Genomic DNA, 22,479 nt, shown 5'->3' with positions numbered 1-22,479 from the left:
GATGATCGTATAATAATGACGACGAAAATCGCGGAATAATCTGATATTCGTGGAAATTATTCTGCTTGTACGGAAGTTTGAATTTAAGAAATCACAGAACGTAGAACATAGAAAATATTTTACTTTTATAAATTCAAATGCCTCGGGCCAGACAAGTCACTTCCTGGTTCTTTTTTTTCTTGTGTCTCTCTTGAAGAAGAGGCTTCGCTACAAACTACAAATATATTTTTCAAATAATACTTCTTCAACTTAAAAACAAAAAAAATTAGGCTGTCGCCCGCTTGAATGAACTTACAAGTGGAACGAAATTATTATTAATCCCAAAATATGAAAATGAAAAAAAAAAAAAAAAAAAAAAAAAAAAAAAAAAAAAAAAACAATCAAACAAACAAACATAGACTGTTAAATCCCGTCAATGCACACGGTTTTCGAATACCAAGAGATAGCGTCACCGGTTTCCCCCAGAAACGCCGAAAATCCAACTACGAATCAATCAACGAATACCCTTCAAACGGGGGATAGGGGACTGAGGACTGACAGCCGAGAAACGACTGTTTCTATATCTCTGGGTTAGCCAAGAGGGAATAATGAACATAACAGTAATTACGAGTTACGACATTCACTCATATGGAAGTTTCTAATTCGCAGGAAATTTTAATCCACGTTAATTTCAACGTAATTGTGGATTAAAGAAGGTCGATCATTAACTTACAGCGCTTACAGCATCATGAAAAGCTTGATAATCACTTAATAAATTTGTCGTGGAGTACACGAAACAAGCGTTTCGCTTTCTGGGGTCCAAATCCGGGATTCAAACTTAGATCTTCTTCAGTTGCCTCGTAAATTTTTTGAAGTGTTTGAAAATTGGATAACAACGTCATTGCATTCGTGCGATTAACTGACTTGATGGAAGATAATGCATCTGCAATCTATAAAAAATCAATAAAACAGCTACCATAAGTCATCAAGTCATGATAAAATTGGTGCAAACAGTATTATTGCCCCAGATAGTGTGCTATTGTTCTCTTGTTTTCCCATTATCAAATCAGGAGGTTTGTGCTCAAACACTTTGTAGGTTTCAATAATTTTCCCAGCTTCTTGAGCATTCCATGAGAGAAGAAGTGTTAAATCAGCTAACAAACACATCTTTGTCAGTTCTTTTATAGGTGTATAGGGGTCCTTGATGTCCACCTATTAAAAGAAAAACTAATGTATTCAATATCAAATAACGTATACACAGCACAAATCATTTGGCCTTTTGACATACTTGAACTAGCAGTATTCGTAGCTCATACTGTTTTCCAAGGTCCTTTAGACGATCATGAATGTACTGGTGGGAATTCAAATATGAAATTAATAAACAAACACTGAATTACATTTATTCACAGCATTACTTGAGGGTTCAAATTGTGATATCGCAGACTTAAGAACAATGCACAGCAAGTATGCCCCATAACATAATCTGGAACAATATCCCCATATTCCCATGGAACATTTCTTATAGATTTCAATAGAGGATTTCCTCTCTGATTAATTAGAAACATGTAATAAATAGAACATTGAATTTTTTTATGATCATATTTTAATAAAAATTGTACAGTTAACACAAACAGTATACTTGTCTTTGGTTCACTATAACTGAACCTGCTTTATAGGAAATAGCAATTTTACTTTCAGCATGCTCATCGAGTTTTTCTGTTGAAATCTGAGGTAGAGCTTCATAAAAATCGGATTCTTTCAGTTTCCCGAATGCACCTTATTATGAAGAATACTTGACTAAAATGAGTTATTGTCAAAATTATACAACGCATCAATACCAGCGAACTCCATTACACTGACAACCTTAGTAATTTGTAATGACACTTTTTGCCTTTTTTGGAACGCCGTTTGAGCGCACCCCTCTTTTTCTGTACGACTGTACTGTCTGCTAACAGTCGTCTGCTTACCTATTGCCGGCTTTGCGGCTTTGCCGCTATTCTATTCTTTTTCCAACGTTCCCTTTTTTATTAAGTGTTGAATGCCATCAATTAAAGATTTATTATCTAAAAATTAATTTAAATTATTCTTCCATGCTATTTTTACTTTCCCCCCTATTTCAATGAATTATTTTCAAAAGACAATCCGGCACCCAGCACACTCTATTCTCGATAGGCCTATCTACCCGGAACTAGGCCTAGTTATTAGTAACTTAGTATACCCCGGAACCCCGGAAGATTCCGTGAAATGTACGTACTTTAGGTAACCATTAAACGATATAAATGCGTCGAGAAAATGATGCATTAAATTTCATTCAAATATTGCAATAACTTAAGCTGAAAACGAAATGCGACGCGGTGTTTTTTACGATGATTTTTTTTAATATTTTGAGTTAGTTTTAGTGATATTTCATATCTTAGAATCTGGTTGATTAATACATTTAATAGCCATTATACTAATTCCGTCATGGGGTGCCACGTTTCACTGTACCGTATCAGATTTGAATTTTATAGCTTTTTTTCGTTATTATTTTCTTATTATTTTATTTTTCCTTCGGGAACCCCGTATACAAAAAATTAAAATGACAAAACTTGTAACATCGACTCATCGAGGCCGAAATTAGGAGACAAAAACGCGCCTTTTGTTGCAAGCAATTGTGTTTATTCCTCTACTGATAATTGGTTTTTAGTTATTCGTCGTAGCCTAGTTCTACTATTTTCTACTTGATTTAGTGTTAGCCTATATTTATTATTTAAAAATCAAATGAATTCTTTAGGGAAAATGTGAAAGAGGTTTAAGTGTTGAGCGGTAGGTGGAGCCAACCAATGAACGCCTCTCCCTTTGCCTGCTTCGAACACAAATATCGAAATATCTCCGAAATTTAACATTTTCTGCATAGAGCAATCTTAACGCTTTAGTTCATTTTTAAAGTTCCGTAAACGAAAAAAAAAAAAAAAAAAAAAATGTTTAATGTTCTATAGGAATCGTCGAAGTGTCCCTCCTCTACCTTAAGTAGTCCATGATAAAGCACCCATCAGAGGCCATCAAGTCATCAACATCATCCCATCCCTTAGAACACGTTTAGATTTCTGTTTTACAGTCGACTTGGAGTGGGCAAGTATAGTTCGTACCTTCGGTGCTGTATTACAGTTATTTTGGAAATAAAAGTATAAATGACGACACGAAATAGGGTGGAGAAATATGAACTAAACAATCAGGTAAGCAATCACCCCTTTAAGTAGTAGAAATTTAGCGTTACGAATCTAATTGAAAATTGAAATTTAGATTGTTAGCATGCGGAAAGATGTGAAGCGGGCTCGATTATGGCTCATCAACAATTTGAATCACCGTGTCAAAAAGCTAAACAAAGCTAAAACAAACGAGCGTGAAGTCGAAAAAAATCAGAGTAAGATTCTAAAGCTACGAAGTGAAATTCAACTCTTAAAACACATTGATATTGATGAAGTCTCTAAATTTGCCCTTTGCAATAAGCAAGAACCACTAAAGCAGTTAACCAATGAAAATGAAGTGGATGCAGCCCAGAAAGTTATGCTACAACTTGCTAACCATAAATTTGTTCAAGAACAAGTTCAAAAGTTTCGACAAATCTATGCTGTCCCTGTAGACAGGTTAATTCTTTTGATTAGATCTCTTGGGCTGCAATATCAAAAGAAAAAAATGAAATCAATGTTAGCTACAACAGTTGAACAAAATCCACACAAGGAATTGGAAAATAAAAAAGTGTTGGGTCAGAAAAAGAAAGTGTCTGAGAGGCTAAAAATTGTTCACTCACCCGAAGTTGAAAAATCCTCTATTGCTGAATGTCAGTATCACTATTCAGCTGAAGATGATTCAAAGTTGATGTCAAATCCTGTGATCCAGGTCAAATCTGAAAATGATATGGATAACTCTTCATCCTCGGCTGAAACAAGTGTACTAGCAGAGAGGACTGGACATGGTCACTCTTCACAGCCTTCAGCATCTAGTGGTCAGTGTCTAATAGATGCTCATCACAGTTTAGACACATTACAAAGTGGGAAAATTTGTACCACTAATCCAAGTGTGAAAAAACAAATTAATAGGAAGGAGAATCTTCATCAGAAAATACCATGGCCTAAACTTTCAGCTCCTCAAATAAATAAAACAACTGGAACTATGATCATCAAGCAGCTGAACCTTGATAATGAAGCTGACATAATTTCCGTTGAGGAATCACACAAAATGCCAGAGAAAAGTTGTGACACAAGTGAGCCTCCCAGAGATTCATTTTTCGTTGGAGGGGTTGATTTACCCCTTGAAGAAAATGACGAAATGAAAAATGGATCGATTCATTTAAATTCATCAAGGTACGGGTCTATTTTCAGTTAAGTATTTTTCTGTTTGTATAATATTTTCGATTCGAACGTGTTAATTCACAGAGTTCATGTGAGAAAGAATTTGGGTAAGAAAGCAATGGAAAGTAAAACGTCCTGTAAAGTGTCCAGGAATACGCGTGAATTAATTAATGGACCAATTCAAGAAAAACAAACCAACATTATACCATCAGGTACCCAAACAGACCCTATTAGCTATTACCAGATATTTTTGTAAACTTTTTCGTTTACACTGGGACCAGTTTTAGTTAGATCTTATCTTCCTTTTACCTATTTTAGTTTCAACAACTGAAGTCCTTCACCCATCCTGGCAGGCCAAAAGGAAGGAGAAAGAGCTTCAAATTAACATTGGTGAATGCAAAGGGAAGAAGATAAGATTTGACAATGATTAATAATATGCTTAAATGAGGAATTTAATACAGTGGTCTTCCGATGAATTCGTTCTTATAACTTTGTAAAATGAATAACTGGACTGGAGATCGAATAAAATTATTATTAACTATGATTATATATCTGAAGGATTTTTATGTCCAGTAAAATATTTAAGATTTCTTGAAAGATTTTTTAAAAGTTAACATCTTTATTTGAAGGTTCCTCCCTATGGAACGCCGTTTGAGTCACTTAATTAGAAAAAATGTAATACAAGTATTTTTTTTTCAATTTATTTGTTTTAAAATTATTACATAAGGATTTTTCAGGATTTTTTCCCATGAGGGTTACCGAAATTTTATTCAGCTAAATACGAAAAATAAAATTCAGGACAACTACTATGAAAAGGCTCTGAAGAAAATTCCGGGGGAAGATATAAATTAAATAAATTTCATAGAATTCATTTCGATTAATTTTGTTCATTACTCAACTGTAAAATTATGATTATATTTGAAGTCCATAAACGACCTTTGTAAAAAGACTTTCCCTTTATTTAAATGATTTTTAAACGAAAAAAAAAAAACTTGGCAAGTTTTTTTTTTTTAATTTTCCCAGTTAAGTTTCTCGGGACTCGGGAGCCTTTTCTTTTACAGTAAGTAGTAGGCCTAACGTGATCGCTTCGCGGCTTGATAGAGGCTCCCTTGTCCTGTCCATGACGCGCTCCAGTTGCATCCATTCCAGCGTTCCGGCGTGTCATTTCAAACCAGGGAAGAACAAAAACGTGTAGCACAGTTCTATGATCAGTAGGCCTATTGCCCATAATACCGAAGGGCGGTTTATATGACTATATAGCCCTACGGCTATACCGGCAGAAAATACGGCCTACCCGTACCCGATCGAATCCCCGTTTGGGAGTATTGCGTATTGGTACAAATAGTTATCACCGCCTTTGAAGTTTGAACCTAGTTTGAACAATTTAATTTATAACCCATCGGTTTAACAGACGAAAAAACCGTAACCATGCCGTAACGATTGCAACTAGAAAAAAATAGTTACTCTTTTCCATCTAGTGGCAGAAAAAAGACTAATTTTCTTCCCGAGGTAGAATACTATAATCGGTACACACTACACAGTTGACAGTACACAGAGGCGGAGGCGACAGTTCGACAGAGCACTCAGAGCAGGGCAGCAGGCTCCGATCGACCGATAAGCTGTCAAATCAAACTCAGGTTTGGCTTAGTATGTTTTTAGGAACACCGCATTGAACCATGCTCTAACGTCAAATCCTGAAATCCAGGTTCCACGGCTTTGGTAATACTAATACCAGTTAATACCCATATGGGTGAAATGTGGTGATAGTGGTGATACACATACGTCATCGATACCATTTACAATGGAAGCAGAAATTGAACTACACTTTTTAAAAAAATTCCAATTTAAACAACTTGTACAAAGTTCTTGGTCCTGCAGAAATCCATTCGGTAATTGTTCATGGAAGGTACATTTAAGATATTCAGTATTTTAACAATTTTATTATTCTTCTATGTAAATCTGATCCTTATTTCTTTTTTTTTCTTTTTCTTTTTTTTTTCTTTTTCTTTTTTTTCTTTTTCTTTTTAGATTCCAGAATTGGAAAGTTTGAAATATCATTTAAATTGTACCAAAGGTCTTTTAAGTCATATGGAAGCATCAACATGGCATGACCATACAAATTACACCAACCATGCAGCTGATATTTTCCACAAAGTTAAATGTGATATTAATCCAGAGCTATTAACACAGGTGATGAAGTATTTTTTTTTCAACCTCTTTTGATGTTAATGTCATTTTCATCCGCCAACATATTTTTATAAAGGCCTGGTTGAAGTTTTATGAATGTCTGGCTCAGTTTGATTTAGTTGGTGAACTACCTCAGCATAGTTCTGTGTTTCAAAGTGTTCATTTGTGTGAAGCTCCAGGAGCCTTTATTACATCCTTGAATCATTTTCTTCAATTACGCTATCCATTTTTGGAGGTAATATTTAAAACTATGAAATCTTTCCACTAATTTTAACAGTCTTTTTTTTTAACATTCAATAGCTGAAATGGTCGGCAATAACTCTGAATCCCTACTATGAAGGAAATTTTAGGAAATCAATGATTGGAGATGATCGTTTCATTTCTAGTACCTTGAAACACTGGAATTTCGGATTTGATGATACAGGAAACATAATGGAATGGTGTAATGTTAAAGCCATGTTGAAAAAGCCTCATCATCAAGTGAATCTTGTATTCATCTACAGATGTCTCCATTAAATACATTAGATTATAAGCTTAATTTGAAATTCATAGGTAACTGCAGATGGAAGTGTTGATTGCGCGGATAATCCGGGTGAACAAGAAAACTATCTCGCACCTTTACATTGGTGTGAAACAATATCAGCCTTATTAATATTAAGCAATGGTATCATTCATAAGGAATTACTTGAAATGGTTATTAGTTAATTTTTTTAATTAGAAAATATTTCTTTTCATTGTACAGGTGGTTCATTTATTTTGAAAATGTTCACCCTGTTCGAACATACTTCGGTTTCTCTTCTGTATTTACTAATGATGTCATTTGAAGAACTTCACGTATTCAAACCATGCACAAGTAAAGAAGGAAATTCGGAAGTATACATAATTGCACTTCGCTACATTAAAACGGAACATGTGGATAACTTGTTGCGCATAATTCAGTTACAGGTTTATGAAAGGTGTGTGTTGACTACATTTACACATTGAGCCATATTAAAACAAATTTTATTAAATAGGAAAACAGATGTTTCTTTGAATGCTTTGTTTTCTTTAGACGAAATTCCCGAAGCCTTCTTACATGACATCATTAGCTGCGCGACGCTGTTCAAGAAACACCAGGAACACGCTATTTTGCGGAACCTGACACTTTATAATATCCCGTTCGAAGAAAAAGAGTTGGAAATCATCAAAAAGAAAATTGCATATCGTTACATGCAAAAGTACTGCTTGCAACGAATTCCACTTTCAAAGCAAATCGTGACCACTAAAATTCAAAAATTGACATTTTTGGATATTCAGCTTGGCCGCATTAAGCGTCATAACATAATGTCTTCCTTCTTTAATCTAAACGAAGTTTTACACTTACAATCAGAACTGATCGAAATCAATGATCTTCTTGAAAACTTAAAAATTCGAAAGTGGATCAATGTGGAAAAAGAAGATTGGCAACAAAACATAAAATATATCCACGGGAAATCCTATGATATTTTACGAAACTCAAAATTTTGTCATGAGCATATTTTTTATGTTTTTGAAAGCATTGCCAACACATCTTCAGAACCAAAATTCAACTCTTCCTTTTGTAATGCACTGCTCCAAAGAGAACAAACTAGTTTACTTAATACTTTCTTAGATTCTAGTTCCACGATTCGCGAAGGGGAGGATTTTGAACTAAAAAAACCTGTATTGTCTAGATTTGCTGTGGCTACTGTGTGGATCATGTCTCTTCTATTTTCCCAAGTAATAAGCGCTAAACACAGTACTGTATCTTTTAACTATTTAGAATTTTGATTTAATAGATTGAATGTCACGTCAAGGATGAACCAATACTTCGTTTCGTAGGTTATAAAGAAGTACCCGAAATCATGAAATGGATGCGAGTTCTCGATCAAGAATTACTGAATTTTGTCGACATTTCAACTCTTTGCCGTGAGAATCTGGAATTAAAAATTTTAATAAAACAAATTCATCAAAGCAGTAGTTCCATAATGATTTGTATATTTTAGGGGGCTCATTTTCTGATTTGATATTACTTTATAACACGAAGTTGCTCTTGCAGTTTTCCTTGTCTTCAACAAGTACTATGTCTGCTTATTGAACACGAAGCATTTCCTAATTGAATTTGAAGGTGTGATCTATTTTAATAAAATTAAGAAAATCATTATGGATTGTGAATTTTACTTTTTTCAATATCTTATATACTTATTTCAATATTTTATCAATATTAGGCACGAGGGAAGGGGGAGGATAACCAGATCACGTATAGAATAGAATAAATGTTAAATAATCGGAAATATTCAGGGAAATTACGCCAAGTAGATAAAACAATAATCTGTGAGACACGACGGAGCGGAAAAGGTCACTTTCAATCCTAGTACCATGGTACCATGGTACCAGTATGAGGAGGTGGTACCGTCACCTTGTAGGATTTGGCCATAAGGCCTCGTCACAGCTTTTTGAGGGGTTGTTTCAAAGTGAGATCCCCCGGGTGGGTGGAAGCATGGACTACTTAAGCTAGAGGACGGGACCCTCGTCCTATCCCGCCGTGTTATAGCTTGTCGGGTGGATTTTTAATCATAATTTTTGAAGAAGGGTCAATCGATAGAGATTTAAAAAGCTATTATAAGTCTCCAATGCACATTTCTTGTGAAGATATTAAATTAAAAGATATTTGCGTTTAAATTTTCAGAGGACGGGAGAGGTGTTCGTTGGTTGTCTCCACCTAGCGCTAAGAATTCTAAACTCTTCCATGGTTTTAAGAAAGAAAACAAACAAACAGAATCCAGAGAATCACCAGAGAATCACAGATAGCAGACGCACCTAATCATACCAAACCAAACCAAAACCAGAGAATCACAGAGTGGTCAACCAACAATAACCGCTAGGCTACGACAACCAACGAACACCTACGTCATTTCTAATTAAAATATCACCGAAATTCAATAATTCCCGCATAGGGATAATTTAATAGACTCTAGCTCATTTTTGAAGCTCGATTCATTAAAGTAACAAAAAAAAAATGGTAGCCGACATAGGATTTGTCCAAGTGACCCGTCCTCTAGCTTAAGTAGTCCATGGTGGAAGAGGGAGGGGGAGAAGGAAAGTGCGGACGGTCCAGAAAACGACATCAGCACAGCTACTGCCACCACTTGTAGCGTTACTGGACTAAGCAAAAGAACAGTTCTTTTTCTAAGTCCTGGCCAAAGGAAAAACATTAGAATTTTCTTCAAAAACATGTGATAAAACTCGAATTTTTAACAAAATTAGACCTTCTATGAATTTTGTATAAAAAAATAATAAAAAACGGAAAATTAAAAATTTCTAGGCCCAGATTCGAACCTAAGTCTTCCAACATGGGAACCGACCGCTCTTCCAGTTCGGCTGCCAATCGAAGTAAATTTCTTCAAAATAGCTAATCATAAACCCTTACTGGGGCGCAGAACACTAGTCCAGTAACACTACGCGTGGTGGCAGTAGCTGTACTGATGTCGTTTTCTGGACCGTCCGCACTTTCCTTCTACCCCTCTTCCACCCACCCGGGGGATCTCACTTTGAAACAACCCCTCAAAAAGCTGTGATGAGGCCTTACGGCCAAATCCTAAAAGGTGACGGTACCACCTCCTCATAGACCATGCTAGGACCAGGAGGTGACGGTGTGGCGGCAGCCGGAGGTCCCTCGTTAGTCTTCTTGGTGTTTGTTCTGATTTGTGTGGTGTCTGTCGTCTGCTTAACAAGTAACAACTGAACAAAAAAAAAACGAAAGCAGACGACAGTTTAACTAAGGGGGGGGGAGGCTCCCCGGTAGTGTTAGTTAATTATAGGTAATGAATTAAGGAAGTTTCTGTTGGGGGTGTTACTAAACTATGGGACTATGGACTGTGGATTTCTAAAGTATGAACTTCCAACGGAAACTACGGACTCCGCTAGATGACGCAGCCTGTCCGAAAATAAGAACGTGGACTTGGGTACCTAACATTTGGACTTGATAAAACACTACACTTTAATAATAATCTAATGGTCTTCCCCAAATGGTGTTACAAAAAAAGGATTTTTGGTAATTAAAGTATAAGCTATGGACTTCTTGCAAAAAAAAAAAAAATTCCGCTTTCGTGGCAAAAGGTCAGATTTTTTTATTTTTTCCCTTCGGCCAGAAAAGATGTAGAATGTCTTTCTAAGTCCACCTACAAAATTTGGTTGATTTCTTTTTGGTAGTTTTTTTTTCTCGCCGTTTTAACATAGACAACGAAGTGGAAGACGGTTAACACCTATTTCCCCCTGTAGCGATGCGCGTGTCATGCCGTATGGGTATGGTGGCGCGTCGTACGCTAATATAATAAGTTCGGTTTTTATTCCTATTCCCTACTGTTCCATTCCTTCACACACCGACATTTAAAAATAAAATCATGCATAGTATCGTTTTCGTATTTAGATGTTTATTAAGCGCGAAAATTCAGCTTTTCGTATGAATTATTTAATAATTGTATTGTTTGTCTAACCTTCATTCATAAAATCTTTTCTTTTTTTAAATATATTTTTTTCTATTTTCCCCCAATTTTTCGAGACCAGATTTTAGAAATCGTCAAACGCTGTATGTAGAAACTAGAAAAATGCAGTAAATGTCAGTGTTGTTTGGCGGTTATTTTTCAGACCTTGTTCTGTTTTAGCTGGATTCAGTTACTTGTACATATCGATTTACTAATCGATTTGAACTTGTGTTGACCGATGTATTAACAGCGGTTTTTAAAGGGAAGGGAAAAAGGGGAGTAACTGGCCGTTTCTTCTTTCGACCATTCTAGCTGTTAGCGGAGAGCAGTCGTAGTTTTGGAGTTCTTTTCACGTCAGCTATTTTTGAAAGTTCGATTGCAAGATGGAGAAAAAGGCGTATGGACTCTGAAGATTCTAGTCCAGGTGAATTTTCATCTTCGTCGACTTCGGAAGACACTCGCCCACCGACTCGTGCGCAGCATCACGTCGAAAGAAGGGCAGTAAGGAGGACGAACGACCCAACCGTATCCAACCGGAAAATTCCAGTAATCCGAAGGCAAGTGGTTCAGGGAAAGCGTCAGCGGGTTTTTTTTGGGGGGGGGGGCTGGTGATGAAGAGTTACCCCAGCCCAAGAAGCAGCAGAGCAAGCAGAGGGCGAGGCAGGCGAAATTGAAGTAACGGCAGTTGCAGCAGACGGAGTGGCTCAGGAAAGACCAAATCCAGCAGTGGGGCAGGCCCTACTAACCTCCATCATCACAGCTCAACACGCCCCTAGGGGCTAGGAGTAACAAGAAGAAAAGGCCCAAGACTTCCATCAAGCAAAGCAGGCGCATGCTGAAGAGATTGCGAAGGGGAGTGAGCAACAAAAGGGTTCGGCAACTGAAATCCAAATACAGTTTGGACGTAGAAGACGTAGAGCCTGGATTTTAATGTCCCGTCAATCAATTTGGAGATGCAGTTGAAGTTGCAAAAGTTGTTGGGTCCATCAACCGGAGGGAGTCAATGACGTCGAGAAGAATCTATACAAAGTCTATCAATCCATGCTCTCGATTATTTCAGTGCTTGCGTTTTTGGAGTCTAAAGAGTTGGAAGGAGATGCGGGCAAGGCATTCCGTCATTTAGCCGAGTTGATTGGAAGATCCTTTTTTGACGTATCGGACTTTGGAACATCTTAGAGATAGTGGACCCTGCGATTATTCCGCTTTTAGAGGACCGAGACATATTTTAAGTCAGTAAGGGGAAAGACTTATTTGGTAGCTTTTTCATGAAGAGACTATCTAAGAGTGGGCGATTCGTCAGAGAGCTAGCTGATCTGGACGTTGGAGGTCAGAGGAAGTGCAAACTACCGACCAGAGAGCGCCAATCCTTACCTTCGACTTCCCACGACCAGCAGAGTGGGTATCAAGGTCGACAGACCAACCACAGCAGTGGTTGATGAATGATGATTTACAATAAATTCAACTCAGAGAACCCTTCCCTATACCCTAAAGTTTTCCACTTCAAAATTTGTACTTTTTACTACACACTTGCACTGTCGCCCCATAGGCATTAGAAATTTCGACAAATTTTGAAGTGGAAAACTTTGAGGTATAGGGAAGGGTTCTCTGAGTTGATTGTATTGTAAATCATTCTTTATATTCGTATAGAGTGAAGAATTCTGCATCTTTTGGCACCAAGAAAAAAAATTTAGCTTTACTTTTAGTATTTTTTGTAAATTTTTGAAAACGCCGTATTTAACACGGCGCATATGGGGGAAAACGGGTGTACCTAATAAACTGAACGATACCGTATCGCGGTGGGGGTTAATCCTACGACAACTTCATGTGTAGAAAAAATGTAGATCATCATTAGATCTACTCAGGGCCAAAAGGAAAAAAATCTAGCCCAAGCGGTTCAAGAGTTATAGCATTTTTTCTAGGACACGTAGTGCCATAAGAATGCACTGAAAATAGGGGGGTGTACCTAATAGTTTGGTGGGTACTGTAACTGTAGTCGTTGGATTTGTTATTTTGTATAGCCTAAATTGATTGATCATTACTGATTAATATTATTTAAAAATACTGATAATAGACTCATATTCTTAGGTATGAAATGTATTTCCAACATATTTAACTGTGAAAAACATTAAAAATTATATTGGGCCTGAATGACATTCAAGTCCGCCTTTCAGGCCCAATTTTTGCGACGTTCAGGCCCAATAAAAGTGGGTTTGAAAGATGGGGCCTGAATGACCGGGCCTGAACGTCGGTAGAGACGCCAGCCCAATTGATGGAATTTTTGGGAATTATGGTGGATTCAGTGTTGATGCGGTTCCGTTTGCCAAAAAGAAAGGTTGAGTCGATAGGAACCAGGAGCATGGAGTTGGCAAAGAAATCAAGAGTGGCATTGAGGAACTAGCAAGTCTGTTGGGAAATTTTACCTGAGCGTCAACAGCCGCCCCGTTCCCACAGGCTCACGGGAGGGGGAAGATCTTTATATCGAGCACTCAAGAGTGAATAGGGGGGGGGATCTGGAGTCTAAAGTTTCCCTTTCATGACCCGCGAAAGAGGATTTGGAGGGGTAGGTGAAAAACCTGACCGCCTGTGAACGTCAGTCAATATTTGAGTCAGATCCGATCATGTCAATCTGTGCCGATGCGTCACTCTTGGGTTCGGGGGCAGAGTGTAGCGGTTTCCGCACCGGTATGACTTGGTCACAGGAGGAGGTGAGTCGTCATATCAATGAGTTGGAACTCTTGGGCGTCTTTAATGCACTTAGGTAGTTCACCGCATTTGAAAAGAACTGCACTGTTGAGCTCAGACTGGACAACGCAATGGCCGTGGCATATATTAATAAGAAGGAAGGAACACATTCCGAATCGTTGACGTGTTTAGCGATACAGGTCGTGCGCTGGTGTGAGGATCGAAATGTTAAATTAGGGGATCAGTATTTACCGGGCATTTTGAACGTTATCGCAGACAGAGAGTCGAGAAGGTGGATCGACTGGCAACTAGAACTGAGGGCATTTCAGGGTCTTCGGGGAGTTTTAAAAGTCTCGATCGACCTGTTTGCTAGTCCCTGGAATGCACAGATTCAAAAATTTGTGTCTTGGAACCCGCAGCCCGGAGCCGGGCATGAGATGCATTTTTACTGAATATTGGGCGAAGCTCACATGACGTATGCGTTCCCACCTTTCGCAGTCATTCATTTCCTGTCGAAAGCGTTGAGGGAAGAAGCATCCATTTTGTTGATCTGCCCAGCTCTGCTTTGTTCCCAACGTCGATGAGCATGCAATACCCCTCGGGTCTTTAGGCCAAGCCCAGGGCTCCTGAAGTCGATCAAGGGAGAGACAAACCCATTATGCAGCGTCCCCGGCTTCCAGTTAGTCGCCTGGAACTTGTCAGGGCTTTCTACGAGGGCAGGGTTTTTCGGGAGCGACCCCGTGACGTTCCATAAGGCGGCGTGTATTTTTTAAGTTGGTTTTTCGGGTGGCAAAAAGTGAGAAAAAGAGTCCACCAAACTTGGAATTTATGTCATTTACGTCTTTTCTTTTGTCTGAATTTTTTAAGATTTTTGGCCAATTTTTTGCCTATAAAAAAGGCGCCAAAAGTATCGGATCACTCTGACACTCATGATTCTCTGCCACCCATGTTGTCTTATGGGCCAAACTTGCTTTCCATATTGCTTTTTGTATATTTAATTTTGAAGAAAGAATTTTTATTTTCAAACCGTATTTATGTTTCCCTTACATAAATTAACTGTTAGTTTTCCAGGATAATCTGAACAATTTTCGATTTTTTCCAGATTTATTCATTTCCCGAGTTTCTAAAATCAGAGAATACAGAAGAGTTCATTACGGTTTACAACCTATCAGCTGGCGTAGGCCGGAAAATAAGTGTCGTTGTTAAACGCCACTGGCGCTATGCAACCTTTTTTGCTTTTTCAAAACCCATAAAGGTCATTTTTCTAATTGTTAATTAGAAATAAAGGAAAGATTCTCAACTTTGGATTTGTAATAACTTTTATTCCAAAAGTTCCCCATTATTGACCACAACACTTATATTTTCAGGCATTGAGTAAAAAATATTCATTACGTATGCATCATCGGTTGATGATGCAGAGTAATGAAAAGTGGCGTTAAATTTCGGTCCATTACATTTCTTTTGAATTAATCGGTTTATGTTGCTTGTTGACATCAATTACTACTCTTGCAAAAACAAAGTTTAAAGGCATGAGATCGCCTGAATTTTCAGGCCAAGAAGGAAATAAATGGAAATCATTGTCTTTCATCCAGATCTTTACAGCTGCAGCGACATAGACAGGGAGATGGTCTTGTATGAAACACGACTGGCGAGAAACATGTGGCAGCACGTCACTTTGCAGCAAAGCGATTTACAGGCGAATGTGAATTTTTATTCAATCAGTCGAATCACACGAGGTCCTTGAATCAAGAGGCATATGCCCAAACGAAAACTTGTTGCTCTACGTTACGGCTGGATGGTCCGTAAGTAAGTACTGAGAAACAATACCCTGACTATAAAAAAACAATACATTGGTCAACACAAGTTCAAATCGAATAGTATAATATAGTACAATTGTAATTGTCCTGGCGTAGACTGGGACAATTGTAAATGAAATGATATGGTTGTTGCGTTTCTCTCTCGTAATTACTCGTAAGTGATAAAACGTATTGCATCTTAATGTCACACAATTAATATAAAATTACTTCAGTATGGTTTAGTGTTTCTGCTCAACGCCAATCTGAAGTTGCAGCGATTGATTTATAATTCTTCCGAGTTCATCCGAAAACTAACAGGTGGAGACGGACGGAGTCTCCGATGCCTCTGGTTCACTCTCTATTACCAGACCCGGAAGAGAAAGTTTTGAGAATTATGTGGAGCACCAACACGGATACCCTCGGCTTCGAGGTAGTCCACCAGTAAACATTTGATTTCACCCGACTGGAGCTCATCAGCCGAGTTGCCAGCGTCTTCAACCCACTGGGAACCGCCTCGTCATTGATCGAGAAGGCTAAAATACGACTGAGAGAGCTCGGCACAAAAGGACTAAGTTTGACCGACACAATCGATGGAGATGATCGTCATTGGTGGCAAGGGTGGTTCAGAGCCCTGCAGTTGCCGACAAAAATAGAAGTTCCGAGGTGCCTCTTCCCAGATGATCCCTCTATTGTTTCATCAGAGCTCCATATCTTCTGTGATGCTTCGGAAGAAGCATATGCGGCCGTAATCTACATTAGAAACGTCTATTTCAACAAGGACCCGGAAGTGGTGGTGCGTCAAGTTAAGGCAGTCAACAAGATTGCCCCGTAAATAGCATTTCCGTACCGAAGATGGAGCTCAACGTTGCTTTATTAAGAGCCAGAGTCACTAGAAAAATTAGAGATACTCTCTACCAGTCGAGATTTCTCGTCGCAGATTCTAGACAGATAGCAGCACCGTCCGTAATTGGATACGAGCCACAGCTGAATATTATCAAGTTTTCGTCAGCAACAGGATCGGAGAGATTCAGTCTCTCACGTACGCAGAGGAATGGCGATTCGTCCCAGGAATATTGAATCCGGCGGATGCGGCCACCCGTTCAACATTGGAAGGAGATATTTTTCCTTCCGCTTGGTGAGCTGGCACGGAGTTTCTCTTACAAGCAGAGTCGGAATGGCCCGCGATCTACCATGGATGGCGATCAACAATGAGATACGAGCCGCTCGTTCATTCGCCGCTACCCAAATCGTGACGACGGATTATTCCAGTGTTCATCTTACGCAAGAGAATATTCCAGCTCTGTGTCGTCTGAAAGACGATTTTTTAGATCTCATCAAGAAATGTCAAGCTGAATCCTTCAGCGAGGAGCTACGTAGACTTCAAAAGAAGAAGTCTCTTTACTCTACTTCCTCCGTCTTAGCCCTGGCGCCGATTCTCAGTGAAGACGGACTCCTTCGTCTGGGTGGCCGAGCTGGCAAGCCAAATTACCTTATGACCAGCTACACCCACCTCTCCTCTCTGGTCAGCATCCTCTGGCGGAGAAAATCGTGAAGGTGTTCCATGAGAATCTCAAACATGTTGAAACTGAATTCCTCCTGAGTTACATCCGCCAACACTTCTGGATAACAAGAGGTCGTGAGTTGGTCAAGAAAGTGCGCCGTGACTGCGTCGTCTGCAGACGTAATTGAGCTCAGCCCTGCGAACAGATGATGGCTGATCTTACCGAATTGCGTCAAGATTTCGGCACTCTACCTTTTACTAGGACGGCCGTTGACTTGTTTAATCCATTGGAGATTGGCCTATACCGAAATTGGACGGCAAAACGCTGGGGAGTTTTATACACATGTCTCGTCACCCGAGCCATCTTTCTGGACCTTGTGCGGTCTCTGTCATCAATGGATTTCCTCCTCACGCTGAGAAGATTCATTGCTATGTTCTGCAGCCCCGAAGCTCTTCATTCTGATAACGGAACAAATTTCGTCAGCGCAGAAAGAGAGTTGCGTGAAGCCGCCGACGTCTTGTACGTATCAGAAGAAATTCCTTAGTTCAATTCCTAAATTCCATCGTTCCCCCGCGGACGCCACATGCTGGCGGGTTGCACGAGTCTTTGGTTAAATCTACCAAACGGGTGCTTTACAACGCCTTGGACCAAGAGAAAGGGAATTTTCGTCATCCGACGGAAGACCTCTCCCGGACTCTGCTGTTTGAAATCGCTGGGTTGCTGAACACCCGTCCTCTCACATACGGCTCAGATCAGCTCAGATCAGCTCAGATCCGGCAGATTTTCGCCCTCTGACACCGAATGACTTCTTGAATTGAGCGCCGACGGCCCACCCACCAGATGGAGTATTTGACGATGCTCCACCTCGAGATCAATACAAATATCTCCAACGCACTCTGAATCTCTTTTGGGATTTATGGAAGACTGTCTATTTGCAGTCCCTGGCGTCTCGGAAGAAGTGGAAAATTCCGTGGCCGAATTTAGCAGTAGGTGATACCGTGTTGGAGATAAACAAGGGACTCGGACGTGGTGTCTGGAGTATCGGGCACGTCGTCCAAGTATTTTCTGGACCAGATGGATGCGTTCGAGCGGTGGACGTCCAGCTTCCAGTGGGAATTTTTCGCCGTGGAATTACGGAGCTGTGCCTTCTTGAAACTGGCTCGTCAGTCCCCTCCTCGGCGGAGAAAGTTTCCACGAAGTCCGCATAATGGCACTGTTCCCGTTTTCTATTGTTTCCCTACTCTTCCTCTCTCTCATTATCTTCATTGTTACCTATTCCCCCACCGCCCACTCTTAGCACTTTTATTAGCTTTCATCATTTAGTCTGCTCGCGTGTCAATCATTTCTTTGTGCTCTGTCACGTCTCGTGAAACTCGATCTCACATTTTCTTGAGTTTATTGTGCTAATTATTTCTGGTGAGTTGATTTATATATTGTTGTAATTGATCCCCTCTAATTGGTCTTATGTAATTGTCTGATTATAGTCCGTGGAGTGAGTCAACACTCACCAGATATTGTATGGTCATATCTCACTCACGTTCTAGTTCTTTCTCGCCTCGGGTAAATTATATTTCTTGTTATATGTGATTTGATCTACCGTGTAACGTTCCCTTTCCATGTTTAGGTTCTCCCAAATATTCTATACGCTTGTGGATTGTTGTCATTATCTGTTCTGTGCGTAGTCTGTCACTTGCCAGGTAAAGCAATTCACACATTTATGTTTTCTTACTCGTGGTTTAATTCCTGCCTTTATCTCTAGGAACCACCTTTCACTTTCACACACCCACATTCTATTTCATATCGCATTCATCCACTCATCCATTTGCATCAACATCAGTCGCTCTCAAATACAAGCTGTTGAGAAGTAACTTATCCTGGTTACGAGATTTATTTGAGACTTCAGGTTCCAACAACGAGAATATTTAGGAAATGGAGCAGTGTTTCATTATTGGTAGCAGAAATGGAAGAAAGAAAGGCACTGCTTTAAGGACAATAACTAATGTCAACAACTTGAAAGATCGTACGAGGAAACTGAGGTCTGAGTTAACGAAGCTGTATTGGACATCGAGTTTAGAGTACCAAAATGGCTGAGCGTACAGGCCAGACTGACTGGCATATGGCCGGGAAGAAGACACAGGCCACGAGGGGGCTCAGGTGTGGAGTCAAGTCAAGGGAGGGTATCTTGGTGTCAACCATAACAGCAGCCAAGAAAAAAAATCAGTTTATTCAGCAAACCAAACGATGCAGAGTTTCTGTGGGAGGAAAGGATTCCAAAAGAGAAAGAATTGCCTTTCCCGAGAATTATTGGTTGTGTTAGGAACACTTCGAAAAGAGTGAGATAATTAAGAATCATGACATAACAGTCATAAATGGATAGGGAGTTAAATTAGCTCGACAAATATGGAAATCAAAAGACGGCGTGTTGCCAACAATATTCAGAGGTAAAACATGATACATGCATTAGCCTACGTTGTTAAATTTATTGATCTTTTACTTCTTTTATAGGAACACCTACTGAGTTATTGACAAGCGCAAATCCTTTAAGAAAACAGTCTACTCTTCGATTACCTATTAGTAACATCATTTATTATACAACTCACTACAAACAGAACGGTATAAAAAAATCAACACACAACTTTAAAAAACAGTCACACTGCCACTGATTGTGAGGAAGAACAACGTATTGACATCAGTCACTTTTGCAACTTATAAGTATTGACTATTCAAGACTGGGTCCTGGTATTAAGTAAATTAAATAATTCAGTTAGTAAATAAAGGATAGAGAAGTTACTAATCGTGAATGTCAAGGAAATAAAACAAACATTTTAAATAAATTGATCATCCTCAAATTCATTCATTTCTTGAATACAAAATCTGTTATATCCATTATATAAAAATTAGAAGGTTACCCTTATTACAAGTATCAGGCTATCAGCAAATCATATATTAAGCACTTAGACTCTCGAACTATAATAACGACAAGCAGCGTTTGACGATTTCTAAAATCTGGTCTCGGAAAATGGGCAAAATGAGAGATTTTATGAATGAAGGTTAGACAACCACAAAATATGAAATAATTCACATGACATGCTGATTTTTTGCGCATAATTTACATGTAAATACGAAAATTATGTTATGAATGACTAAATTTACAATTAAAGGTGTGTGAAGCATTGGGGCAGTAGGGAAATGGAATAAAACTCGAACTTATTATAGAAGCGTACGACGCGCCACCGTACGGCATGTCACGCGCATCGCTACTTCCAGTCCTCTCAGACTTATGGACCCCTTCATGGTCTTCCACTTCGTTGTCTATGGTTTTAATACCGTAAAAGTGGTATTCATGGACTAGTCCCTCATTTTTTTGTTGTAATTATTTTGTTTTGTCTAATAAAAATTTATTATTTTGACAACTTATAAAAAGAAGCCTTGCTTTTTATTATTTGAAAACCGAATTTTAAAATGTTAATTCGTTTATGAGATAAAACAAAAAAACTAAAATATTTGAAGAAGAACGGGGTCTTATGGCAATTTACACGGGTGGCGCTGCATGTCTCCAATTAGGCTATTAAAATTTATTTTTCAATGAAATGATAAATAATTTTAACATCAGCTCGTTCTTTTTTTTAAAGCTTGTTTAATAAGCTGTTTCTGGTTTCTCTAATAAGATGTTTCTCCGGTGAAAAATAGTCTTTTGGGACAAAAATCGTTCCCAGGATGTTCTTCTGTTCAAATAATTTTTTTAAAAGTGGCCAGCACGTTCCTTTTGTAAAAATTTTTTTAACCAAGTTTCGCTACTTGCATTTTCTTGCGAAAAAAAAACATTTTTTCCACTTTTTCGTGCTGCCTATACCACTTCCTTGCCCTTAGGGCCAAAAGGCGAAAGACGAAAAGGGTCAAAAGGGGGGGGGGGATTTATCCCATTTTAAGGACCACCCACCAAAAATGGCGCGGGGTCCGTTTTAAAATGAGGGGAGCCTAACTCAACTTTGAAGTGAGATTAAGGGGGAAATTATGATTTAAAAAATAAACAAAAAATACCATGAGAATCAGCGTGAAAAACTGATTCTAATTATATTTTTTTCGAGGGAATATCTTATTCATGCACCAACCCTATTAGCTTCTTGTTGCGCCCTGACAAAATGGAAACGAAAATCTTTGTGCTCCGCCGTAGTCGGAGTCTGAGTATCCAGTGGGGGTAGTAATTGACGGCCCGTATCTCAGTCCACGATTTCTCGTGCCTTTGAGGTATGCGAAAATTCTTCTCACAGCATTCCAGTGGGCCTGTTGCGGATTTTCACAAAACTGTAAAATTTGAATCACGGCGAAGGCTATGTCTGGTTTGGTTGACAGCACCAAATACATGAGGGATCCTGTCGCTTCCTTAAAGGGAACCGTGATTGTTTGTTTTTTTCCGGATGTCATAGTTGCTGAAAAAGAACCAGGAGTTGCTAGTAGGTCTGCTGGATTGCATACGCCCATGTGGAAGCACTTGAGAATTTTCTCTGTGCAATCTGGCTGCGATACATAATTTCAAGTTGTAGATAATGGAGAGCACAACGAACTTCAGGTGATCACATTTCGAAATGTACTGAAAGGTAATCTATTATTTCGGAAATTTATTTGCTGTTGTTGCTACGTACTAATCCATCGTCCAAAACAACCATGGTGAACTCCTCCTTATGGTGGCGATGGTAAAGACATGGGTCGGACTCACTGGAAACAAGACCAAATTTTCGGAGAAAGGTGTCAAAATGTTTGTTCCGGACACGAGACGCTTTTTTCAGTCCATACAGGCATTTGTGTGGTCTGCAAACCATTTTTTTCCTGCCAGGCTGCTACGAATCCTTCTGGTTGCTGTAGGTAGATCTCTTCGTACAGCTCACCATACAAGAAGGCTGTCTTGATATCTAGTTGATGCATCTCAAGATCATAGGTTGCTACAAAGGATAAAATTATTTTCTGCGTTTTCTGTTTGGCGTTTGGGGCGAATGTTTCTCCTTAATAAATTCCACAGCGCTGTCAAAGCCTTTTGCTTCTAATCTTGCTTTTAAGCAGGGTTCTGCACTACCTACGCCTGGTTTAAGCTTGAAGATCCATCGTCATTTGATTACTGAGAATCGGCTTAATGGGAGTTATATTATAGTCCAAGTGTGATAATTTAACAAAGAGCCATACTCCTCCTGGATGGCCTTTTTCCATTGCTTCTTGTCATGTGCATCCATCGCGTCCATATAGGTCTCAGGCTCAAATGTCTCGTCCGTTGACTGAAGTGACTCTTCCCATTTTCTTTTTGGCTCTCGATGACGCAGGGGATATTTGCAGTGATGAATGCGAGTAGGTGGAGTCTCGAGGCTCATATCATCCTCTCTTGTGGTTGGTGCAATGGGTTGGTGGGAGATTGGGTCCGGTTGCTGGACTTGGAGGATATTAGTTGCTGGACCTGGATTTGGATCTTCCATGGTTGGAGATTGATGTTGATGCGGCTCACTGCGGTACGTCTGAAGGAAGGAATCTGGGA

At 39.2% G+C, this 22,479-nt stretch overlaps 3 protein-coding genes across 7 annotated transcripts; 2 read left to right on the top strand and 1 right to left on the bottom strand.

The window, feature by feature from the left end:
• Nucleotides 1-101: 101 nt before the first annotated feature.
• On the bottom strand, nt 102-1,961 carry LOC124327560 (DNA excision repair protein ERCC-1-like). Of its 2 annotated transcripts, none has more exons than XM_046786519.1 (6): nt 1,818-1,961; nt 1,619-1,755; nt 1,395-1,526; nt 1,268-1,330; nt 1,003-1,191; nt 102-929 (listed from the first exon to the last, which is right to left on the bottom strand). In XM_046786519.1, exons 1-6 carry the CDS (start codon nt 1,828-1,830, stop codon nt 744-746), a joined length of 720 nt encoding a protein of 239 aa, XP_046642475.1. In that variant the 5' UTR covers nt 1,831-1,961; the 3' UTR covers nt 102-743. The 2 variants fall into 2 exon arrangements, with proteins under 2 accessions (XP_046642475.1, XP_046642476.1); XM_046786520.1 differs by having other exon boundaries at nt 1,672-1,755; nt 1,818-1,942.
• An 808-nt stretch (nt 1,962-2,769) lies between these two features.
• On the top strand, nt 2,770-4,786 carry LOC124325918 (serum response factor-binding protein 1-like). Its single transcript, XM_046784490.1, has 4 exons — nt 2,770-3,194; nt 3,262-4,322; nt 4,395-4,522; nt 4,629-4,786. Exons 1-4 carry the CDS (start codon nt 3,150-3,152, stop codon nt 4,739-4,741), a joined length of 1,347 nt encoding a protein of 448 aa, XP_046640446.1. The 5' UTR covers nt 2,770-3,149; the 3' UTR covers nt 4,742-4,786.
• Nucleotides 4,787-5,824: 1,038 nt separating this feature from the next.
• Nucleotides 5,825-8,658, top strand: LOC124325902 (cap-specific mRNA (nucleoside-2'-O-)-methyltransferase 2-like). Of its 4 annotated transcripts, none has more exons than XR_006915444.1 (10): nt 5,825-5,947; nt 6,016-6,216; nt 6,339-6,500; nt 6,574-6,732; nt 6,798-6,986; nt 7,050-7,161; nt 7,240-7,453; nt 7,511-8,234; nt 8,337-8,423; nt 8,501-8,658. XR_006915444.1 is itself a non-coding variant. In XM_046784469.1 (10 exons), exons 2-10 carry the CDS (start codon nt 6,112-6,114, stop codon nt 8,590-8,592), a joined length of 1,878 nt encoding a protein of 625 aa, XP_046640425.1. In that variant the 5' UTR covers nt 5,825-5,947; nt 6,016-6,111; the 3' UTR covers nt 8,593-8,658. The 4 variants fall into 4 exon arrangements, 3 of the variants coding, with proteins under 3 accessions (XP_046640425.1, XP_046640424.1, XP_046640426.1); XM_046784469.1 differs by having other exon boundaries at nt 6,798-6,977; nt 8,294-8,423; XM_046784468.1 differs by having other exon boundaries at nt 8,294-8,423.
• The last annotated feature ends 13,821 nt before the right edge of the window (nt 8,659-22,479 follow it).

The sequence above is a fragment of the Daphnia pulicaria genome, chromosome 2 (assembly GCF_021234035.1).
Source record: "Daphnia pulicaria isolate SC F1-1A chromosome 2, SC_F0-13Bv2, whole genome shotgun sequence".
Classification (NCBI taxonomy): Eukaryota; Metazoa; Arthropoda; class Branchiopoda; order Diplostraca; family Daphniidae; genus Daphnia; species Daphnia pulicaria.
Note: the sequence above shows the minus strand (reverse complement) of the source record. Positions and strands in the feature narration are given on the sequence as shown.

Coding starts and splice junctions, on each gene's coding strand:
- LOC124325902 (XM_046784468.1), top strand. CDS start 6,112: ATGGAAGCAGAAATTGAACTACACTTTTTAAAAAAATTCCAATTTAAA. Junction 6,217..6,338: donor TCGGTAATTGTTCATGGAAG/GTACATTTAAGA, acceptor TTTTCTTTTTAG/ATTCCAGAATTGGAAAGTTT. Junction 7,454..7,510: donor CAGTTACAGGTTTATGAAAG/GTGTGTGTTGAC, acceptor TTTATTAAATAG/GAAAACAGATGTTTCTTTGA.
- LOC124327560 (XM_046786519.1), bottom strand. Junction 1,331..1,394: donor ATCACAATTTGAACCCTCAA/GTAATGCTGTGA, acceptor AATTCCCACCAG/TACATTCATGATCGTCTAAA. Junction 1,192..1,267: donor TACGAATACTGCTAGTTCAA/GTATGTCAAAAG, acceptor TTCTTTTAATAG/GTGGACATCAAGGACCCCTA.
- LOC124325918 (XM_046784490.1), top strand. CDS start 3,150: ATGACGACACGAAATAGGGTGGAGAAATATGAACTAAACAATCAG. Junction 3,195..3,261: donor AATATGAACTAAACAATCAG/GTAAGCAATCAC, acceptor ATTGAAATTTAG/ATTGTTAGCATGCGGAAAGA. Junction 4,523..4,628: donor AACCAACATTATACCATCAG/GTACCCAAACAG, acceptor TACCTATTTTAG/TTTCAACAACTGAAGTCCTT.